Genomic DNA, 9232 nt, shown 5'->3' on the forward strand with positions numbered 1-9232 from the left:
ATATTTATTATAGGGTGTTTAATAAAAATAAATATAAAAATCTAAAATTATTATAAAAATATAAGATTATTTTAAAAATAAATAATTATTTTATTTAAGAGTCAGATTTAATTAAAAATATTTTATATTTTTAAAAGAGAGAGTAATTTAAAAAAAAATTAAGAATATGTCATTTTAAAAATACCTTATAACTTCTACTGTTACTTTTTCTTTAAAGAGAAAGAGAAGAGCCTCGCGAGCTCATTACATTACATTAAATATACATGTTTGGTGGTCTGATCCAACTGACGCAAGCTGGACCCCGAACAACAAAGCTAACTCCAACAGACCAGTTTTGCATATTTGACTACCGTCTCCTGCTGCAAGGACCATCTTCCCAATCTCAATTCACATCGTCTTATTTAATGCACCGACAGGGAATGCAATTCCACCCTTATTCACAGACATTTATTTCACCATATACATATATATTTCAGATATCAGAGATGTGCAGGGACAAAACAGGCTTTGTGTTTTTCACAATAACTGCAGTAATCTCGCCACACAACAACCTATTACAGTAATGGCCAAAAACAAAAAGATTAGTGCAGCAGATTTCACTAATACTACCACTTATACTTGTTTCTGTACATCCTCAAGTCATAATATTAATCTCATCTTCTACAGTTTCATTGATCCTTGATCTTCCTTACAGATAAAAGGGCAGCAAAATGATTACAAAAGACTGAAGGTAAAAATTATAAAGACAAAAAAGCACCATTTGCAAAAGTGCTTCGTACCTGTAACTTAATCCGACCCTTATATGACGACTAGCTAGTAAACTCGGCTGAAGGAAGATTCAAAAAACAAGAAAGAAAGAAAAAAGATCCTCCTAATCTTCAGCCGGAGCGTTCCTCCCTCCCATCGATGAATCTGCAACACCGAATCGACCACCAAAAGAGGTGAGCAAAGCAGAAAGACCCCCCCTGCTGCTGGCCCCGGCACCAGCACCGCCTATGCTTAGACCAAGAAGATCACGAGTCATCGGCTGTCCGCCGAACGGCGACGACGAGCCCATCATCAAGTCAGCGAAACCGGCATTACCAGCAGAAGGAAATTCCAGCACAAGGCCGTCATCAGTCATCGAGTGATTCTCTGTCTTCACCCGGCTATTCCATTGTGTCGAGGAATTACTGTTTTGTGCCGAGGAAGTCGCTGCCGCCAAGCCTAAACCACGAAGCAGAGACGCATTGGACGAAGCAGCACCCATTTGAGCCGCCTTTTGGAGTAATGCGGTGGCGGAAAGTGCAGGCTGAGCAGGTGCAGTGTAGCGCCGAGGGTCATGCTGGTCAGGGAACAGGGATGAATCAGCATTGGAGAGATAAAATGACGTGGAGAGAGACAGAGATGTGGGCTCTATAGCAGGCATTGTTGGGGCAGTAGCTGGGCAATCCGAGCGAGCCAAGTTAGCCATCATACTGGAAAACGACGAAAGTGTCGATGATGTTTGAGAAGGAGCAGCACTTGAGGATGCAAATATACTGGCGAAAACACTGGTAGAACTGGAGGGAGTGCTGCTTGTGACCGTGGTTGCTGGTAAACACGTTACGTTCGAGGCCGACGGCGACAACCTGATTGGGTTTTCCGAAACTTCTGATGCAAATGGAAAGAAAATGGACAGAAACACAAAAAGAAGTCATTAAGAGACAATGGAAAGCTCACAACTTACAAAGCTATATATATATAAATATATATAAAAACTAAAAAGATGATCACTATCACTCGTGAGACATTGGGTAAAAGCTTTATCTGTTTTTTTTTTTTTTAGAGATTTGGGATAATGAATCATTAGATCTTTACTTGCAATAGCTTGAAGCCTCGAATGAATAAAGAGCAAAAGGAGAAGCAATAATAGCCTCCTTTCCCGTTATTCTCGATATGCTCTTCGATCTATGGGCTCCCCTCAACAAACTTCAAAACCCAATACTATATACTAGTACACACGCGACTTTGTCTCTCTCGTCGTCTTCCGCAGAGCAAACAAAAATCACGCATCATGCTGACTGGTTCCTACTTACTACAACTGATTTTGTTGCTTTGTTACCCGCTTTGATTGTCTACTTCACACACCAGAATAAAAACAAATTAATAATAAAAGAAGGCTAAAATAAACGACATCCGCAAGAGACAAAACACATCCTTCGTCAAATCATCTGTGACTCTTGCGTCTCAACTCTCAAACCATTAAGTTCAAATTCTTTCGTTTGAATCTTACGAAACTATTTCAAAAAGAAAAAAAAAACTAAAGAAACTGTACAGCTTTGACCCCCAAAGTATAAATGCGTATTTACTACCTGAGCTCTGAATGGATAAAGCTGGAGATACCACAGATGTTGACGGAGTTAGTGGGGGCTGCGGCGGCGAAGCCATAGCAACCTTTCCGTTCGAATTCCCCTCAGAGCCTTCGCCAATGGTTAGGGTTCGGGTTCTAGCGCTTTCTTCGGCCAAGGCATCGCAGAAGGCCCTGTGCGTAATGAAGCTATCCCTCCTTCAAAGTCCGACGTATCAACCACGAAGTAAATTATTACAATAAGCAACTCCGTCAACTTTAGAATAAACCACGAAAGGATCAAAAGAAGATTATTCCCTCAACACAAAAACATGAAGGTAGAATATCAAGAGAAGCAACGGGAAAGAGAGAAAAAAGAAACCTAGAGAATAAGGTGCCGCAGTCACATTTGTATTCCCTGGTTCCGCAAGTCTTCATATGGGCCTTCCAATCAGACTGTACAGCGTATTTCTTGGAGCAACGTTCGCATTTCCACTTTTTTTCGCCATGTTTCCTACAAAAATGCTTCTTGATGCCGGTGAGATCACCTAGCGCCCTCGACGGGTTATGGTGAACACAGGAAGGCTCGGGGCACACGTAGACTCTTTTACGAACATCCTTGCTAGTTCGCTGCCGTAGTTTCCATGGCAGGTTGTGGCCGCGTCGATGGAGCTGCAGGTTCTGGTCCCGTTGAAATCCTTTATTGCAGATCTCGCATACAAAACGGTTCGTCGCCAGCAGTGTCTTGGGCGATAAAGCAATCACCTCAGCATCTGGATCTGAAAAGATAAATGCGAAAATAACTACAAAAAATCTGCAAAAGTTTAGAAGTCACGAAACTTACTTAAGACAACTCAATCAACATTGATTCCTCAAGTATCGACAAATTCTAAGTACCCGGCATTCCAGGAAGGTTTCGCTTCTTTTTCGGGGGAGGGAGTTCATCAGGCGCGTTCTGATGGCCAGAGGATGAAAAGCTAGCTTCTCCGGAAGCTGTAGACACTGCCACTGAAGATGGATTCTCCAGCTCCGCCATGGCATGTATCGCAATCAAAACTCTGAATCGTCTAGCTGCTCAATCAATTCAATGATAATCATATGCTTCCTCTCTCTCAGGCTGACTAGTTCTCAACTGGAGGCTTGCCTATTCTTTGAGGCACGATGACCACCTAATCCCTAATCACCAGCAGAACCAACCAACTAAGAATGCAAAAGTACCAATATAGAAAAATAATTACCCCTTTCGCTAAAACATGCTCCGATTGCTTCGAAAGAATATGAGATGTTCAGGGGAAATCTATTCAGTTTCTCCAGTGAAAGAAGCTGCTGCACCTTCAAATGAGAGGGCGATTAACAAGACAGACCGCCCATAACAGGTCGACGCACCACAGTCGCATACGGCGGCGGGGTGACGAAGAGATGATGGAAAGAAAAAGGGGGGACTTCAAATGCGCAACAAGAGTACTAAAAAATGGCGAAAGCGGCGCCAGTTAACCATGGTTTAGTCTCGAACCCCTTCCACTTTTTAACTATAGTCAAAGATAACCAGGCTCCAAGTCTCATATCATGGCCACGAGCGCAAATCTCACCGTCCACGTGTTTCTATAAGCGGGTTGATGACCTTTGTCGGGAGGAAGTCGAACTAGGCGGTGCTTGTCGCGTAGCAAAAAGTATTATAGGTATTTTCGTTGCGGTTCTACCCCTTAATTATTTTTGTGTAACTTATAATAAGATTTGAACCTTCATTTTTAATATACATGTAGGACCTCGAGCTTTTAGGCACCATTTTTCCAAAAATGACGATTATGCCACAAAAGCATATAAGAAGTACGAGGAAGGCAGGAGGGCTGTCCAGTCACCTGCCCAAAGGCCGGTGGCTTTCTCGTGATATTTTGTCCTCTACTGCTCTCCCACCGGGAATTGGTTGTGCCTAAGAAACCGTTCTTAAAAAAATAATAATAAAACGTGAAAAGAGAGCCAGAGGAACGTGCAATGTACATCGAGGGGTGCAAGTAATAATGGAAGAAACCACAACGCAACTACTGGAAACAAAAGTCATGGCTTGAGAATATTTTCAGATTGGACAGTGTGCCTTAAACGACACAGTCCACACCACACCACTCGCAAAGTTGGAAAAAAGTTTTATGATATTCAGCAAGAAAAGGGTACATGAGAAATCTCAGTAAGCATGTCAATGCGGAAGCAAATCCACGTTTGGGATACTCAACTTGGATTGTATTATGATATAATTAATTGGGGTTTACTTAAAAGGGTAAAAAGCTTATCGTCTTTATGGGTAAAGTTGACATGACATGAATATAATATGCCCAAACTCCTTTCTCACAGAGTTCAAAGAACGTCATCATGAAGCTGATAAAGGGCTGAGGGCGTTTAGGTGATTGCAGGGGCAATGTGGACAATGAGGGCCTCACTGGCAGCTGCACCACACACTCGCATATTTTCAGACTTTAATCAAATGATGATCCAGTGGAGGTTGGGCCCACCAACTAGAGAAGTCCAACTTCTGACGTGGACGAGGCACAGTCATCCTGCACGCCCCAGTTTTTTTCTTTTTCTTTATTTTTTTACTAAAAAGTTTGAATCAATTATTAGATTTTAATAATTAGTTAGGTTCCTCTCGCAACTTTAAAAAAGTATTTATAAATTAGTTATTATTAAAGTCTAGACATAGCATACGGGGCTCATCAAATGATCCCTCCACGTCATACTGGGGTTATTGCATTTTGGCATACTCTGAAATCTGAATCAAAAGGGAGAGAGTTCGTATCTGTTGATTGGCACTCGAGCTTATCTTATTATACGCTAATCATAGATGATGTGCCCTGTTGAACGAGGTGATACTCTGCAATTTTGTCCTCAAACAATCATCACCCTCACTTGCATCCAATTCAAGGCCCGCTTCATTGCTTCTCATGTTTTACGCCGTCGTACAATTATTTGATTTGGATATTCTATTTTCAATTTCTCTTGTCTCCTTCTGCATCTTCTCCCTCCTCTTTCTGTTCTTTGAATTTTGAAGCGAGTCTTGTTCAAATTATACTTGAATTTAAACTCTTCTTTTAGAGTAAGTCTCTCTCAAAATCTGGAGACAAACAAGACAAGGCCGTGAAGCTCTGACCTAACGAGTTTTAAAAAAAATTGATCTAAGAGATTATACTTGAATTTAAAATAACTAAGTAAAAAAGAGTGAGAGCAGCGTCAAAAACATGGAAAAGTGAATGAAGCGACTCCAGGCTTTCGCCAAAAGATGAAGCACTTCCTTTCTTTTCTTTTTTTTTTAATCCCCAAAAAATATTTAAAAAAAAATTCTGAAATCAATAGACTTCACGTTTTAATTTTTAAACGAACAAGAAAAACAAAAAGTAAACTCTGGTCTTTGTCTCTTCCATCCAACAAAAAATTTTAAGTCGACGAGGATTTTTGTTTTTATGTCATATAAATGAATTTAATTTACGTGTTTTTTATATTCTATCTCGTATAACTCAATTTAATATTATTTCTTAACTTTAAAAATTTAATAATTTTTATATTTGTTTGAAATTTCATTCAGTACAAAATCCCGGCAGATAGTTTAATAAAATTGACAAGAGTATATATTTTGAGAATAGGTTGGCTGAACAGCAAGCAAGAGGTAGGTAGGTGGCTAAGTGAGTGGAAATACATAATATATATAAAAAAAAAAGGAAAAGAAAAACGAACGGGGGAAGTAGTTGGGGGGAGAATGATGAGAGGGTGAGGCCAGAGAGGAGAGGCACTATCGCTATGTAAACCGTGAAATGGCAACGAAGAAAAGAGCCACAGCTGGAAGGGGTTGGGACGCATAATGTCAAAAAGGAAAAGGATTGAAATGTCGTCCACTAATCATTTCTTGTTTGATTATCTTTTATACTTTGTTGCTTCAACCCCTTTTCCGACTCCTGTATGATGCGTCGGCCCCACCTTATTCTGCTCTTTATTTCACTCCCCCAGCGTCCCAAGTTTTGCCATATTATCTCCTGTAATCTCCCTCAGATCCTCAATACGAGCGTATAACCAAGGATTATCAATTATGATGGTGTAAGTGTAATCTACGAGATTTGGTTAGAGAGGGTCAACTTAAGGTGAGCTATGTATAAGAATGGAGAAGGAATATTCATATTCATGTATGAGGCCATAGGACAGTGGAACAGTGGGGCATTCCTTGTTGCACGATCTCAGCACGTAGCTCCTTAGATCACTGTGCCCCCACATGTTAGGGTGCAGCCTATTGTCCCAGGGAATTTAAGTTTCACCCCATTACTCATTTCCATTTGAAATATTTATTATTACTTACTTTTCCAACGTCTTTTCATCTGGGAGGCAATACAGTAATTAGCCAAGAGGCTTTATCAAAATATTCCGATTATTCCCAGTCACGGTTGCGAAATTTTTTGTGCCATTGAAGGCTAAATTAACAGGTAACATTTTCACGTGGACAATAAATTCAAAACAAGTCATTCAAATTATAATAAAATAGAAAAATTAACTTTAAAATTAACAATACATTATTATTATTATGTTAAGAAAAATAAGTAGTTTGTAAACTAAATACATTGCCTATGTGAATATAATATTTTAATAGAATTTAAGTGTCAATTAACATATGAGCATTTGTAAAATATACTCTTTCCGTTGAAAAATATAAAATATTTTTATAAAATAGTTACTTACTTTTAAACTAATCATATCTTTTTCACATTTTTTTTATTAAACACCCTATAATAAGTATAAAGTCATTATCAATAGAGACATTTTTGAAAAAAAAAAGTAATGATTATACCTCAAAAGACTAAAAATGCCTTATATTTTTGAACATCTAACTCTTAAAAAAATATATTACATTTTTTAATAGAGGGATTATGAATTTTTAGAACTCTTAATTTATAATTCACCATTATCAAATTAAAAAAATAACACTAGTAAAATAACAAGTGTCGTTTAAAAATTAATAATACACCATTATATTATAACATAAACGAGATTTAGAAGCTCGAGTTTTCACATTTTTTTAGCGCATAAGATTAAATGGAATTGGTAGCTATATCAAACTTTTTAGGTAATCAATGGTTCATAGAATCAAACCCCTGGCCACCTTAAAAAATTAATTTGAATTAATTGTTGTCAGAACTCCAGCAATTTGCAATAGTTGTAATATCTTAAGTTTTATAATCTAAAAACTATTTGCTAATCAAGAATAATTAGTAGGCTAGTTGAGTTTATCATGTTTTCAGGTTGTTAATTGACGTTTTTAAACTATTAGATTATTTCAAAGCTTGCCTAGAGTGAAGGTTGCATTATATCATAATTGTATGGCATAGGGCAAGTGATAGAGTCCTTGCTATACCATGTGCTATGTTGTCTGACCTTAAAAGTAGGTTAATTTGTGCGAGTTTCAGCTTGAAATTAAAAGGCAATGTTAAGGAGAGTATAAAGTTCGTGGGAGCAAAGTTGGAGGCTCTACTGGGGCATTTAATTAAGTGATCTTAGAAGTTGGTTGGAACTATCAAATTCTTGAGTAAGTTTCCTACCCCTTTCTTTTACTTCTTCATCATGTTTTCATGAAATTTGGAATAAGGAAGAGTTGTTATGAGTTGAAAACGCCATGGATCTATATCTAAAGGTTTACTTGTGACTATAAGAGACTGAATAAAGTCCTTTAGTCTTGGGGTAAGTGATTTTGTGAGGTGTAGTTGTAGGGTGTTGAAATTTGTATAAACCCTAACATGATTTCAAGGTTTTGAAGTGGTATAAGATAATGAAGAGCATGATTTATTTAAGTGAAGGTTAAAGGAGGTGGTGTGAGTTGGTCTTAGTGTAAGAGCTTAATGATAGTAGTTATGAGCTAGTAGTAGCTGTATTAATGTTTTAAAACCCGGACCGAACATCGAACCGGAAAGAGCAACGGGTCACGGTTTTTATGGTCCAACCGGTTAGACCGGCGGTCGAACTGGTGACATAAAAATTAAATAAAAAATAAAATTTATATGCGCAATTATATAAATAAAACATTAATTTATCAATGGTATTTGAGATTTCGACCTCAAAAGCTAGATGCTTGGATTGTTGGAGCTAGAGATAGAGGCATGTTAGTACAAGCTTGTGATCTCAAAGAAAAATGTTGGAGCTGGAGGCATGCCGTTATATCATGACTAACAAGCTTTTGATCTCGATGCTAAAGGTTGAATCTTTAGAGTTGGAGGCAGATGTTAGAGGAGAAGTTAGAGATTGAATTTGGGCCATGTGTAACATCCCAATTTAAATTTTAATAGTTAATTTAGGTTAATAGAAATAAAAAAAATAATATTTAGAGGTAAGAAAATTAGTAAGAGATGATTATTAAATCTAACTTAGGATATAATTCTAAAAAAAAATTTAAAAAAAATAATTAAAAAAATAAAAAAAATATTATTAAATTATTATTATAATAAAAAAAAGGAAAAGGTTTACAAAAAAAAGAAGAAGAAGAAGGAAGAAAACGTGAATGCTTTCGGCGCCGCCTCAATAGTAACAATAGTAAAATAAAATAATAAAAAAAAGAAAAGAAGAAGAAAGAAGAGAGAGAAAAGAATAAAAAAAATGTGTGGGACCCACTGAATTTTTATAAAAACTCACCCGTTTCCTTTCGTTTCTTCATTCTTCGTGTGCGTGAGCTGAGACTGAAAGAGCGTCTAGTTTCATCGGTGCGGGAGATCTGAGTTTTTAAGGTAAGAGTTTTTAATAGGATATTTAGGATGTGATTTTAAGCTTTTTAAAACTAAGTAAGTGTTCTAAAATTTTTCTTAGTCATCCTTCTTCTTTAGTTTCTGAGTTTGTAGTGGTAGAAAATTTAAGATCTGGAAGAGGGATGAATTTATGTTGAATAAATATGGTTTTTGAGGTTGTCAG

At 37.4% G+C, this 9232-nt stretch overlaps 1 protein-coding gene across 3 annotated transcripts; it reads right to left on the reverse strand.

The window, feature by feature from the left end:
• Nucleotides 1–581: 581 nt before the first annotated feature.
• LOC129318476 (zinc finger protein GAI-ASSOCIATED FACTOR 1-like) lies at nucleotides 582–3780 on the reverse strand. 3 transcript variants are annotated; one of them, XM_054963264.1, is made up of 5 exons: nucleotides 3641–3780; nucleotides 3206–3484; nucleotides 2691–3087; nucleotides 2334–2527; nucleotides 582–1632 (listed from the first exon to the last, which is right to left on the reverse strand). In XM_054963264.1, exons 2-5 carry the CDS (start codon nucleotides 3342–3344, stop codon nucleotides 872–874), a joined length of 1491 nt encoding a protein of 496 aa, XP_054819239.1. In that variant the 5' UTR covers nucleotides 3345–3484; nucleotides 3641–3780; the 3' UTR covers nucleotides 582–871. The 3 variants fall into 3 exon arrangements, with proteins under 3 accessions (XP_054819239.1, XP_054819240.1, XP_054819241.1); XM_054963265.1 differs by having other exon boundaries at nucleotides 3206–3379; nucleotides 3547–3766; XM_054963266.1 differs by having other exon boundaries at nucleotides 582–1629; nucleotides 3206–3769.
• Nucleotides 3781–9232: the final 5452 nt, after the last annotated feature.

This window comes from Prosopis cineraria, unplaced genomic scaffold (assembly GCF_029017545.1).
Source record: "Prosopis cineraria cultivar Desert tree isolate PC_DT_omini unplaced genomic scaffold, ASM2901754v1 PC8, whole genome shotgun sequence".
Lineage (NCBI taxonomy): Eukaryota > Viridiplantae > Streptophyta > Magnoliopsida > Fabales > Fabaceae > Prosopis > Prosopis cineraria.

Bases quoted from the DNA above. Each gene is read 5' to 3' on its own strand.
- LOC129318476 (XM_054963264.1), bottom strand. From the start codon at position 3,344: ATGGCGGAGCTGGAGAATCCATCTTCAGTGGCAGTGTCTACAGCTTCC. The intron at 3,088-3,205 runs GTACTTAGAATT...TTATCTTTTCAG, and splicing joins AAACCTTCCTGGAATGCCGG to ATCCAGATGCTGAGGTGATT. The intron at 1,633-2,333 runs GTAGTAAATACG...CATTTGCATCAG, and splicing joins TTTATCCATTCAGAGCTCAG to AAGTTTCGGAAAACCCAATC.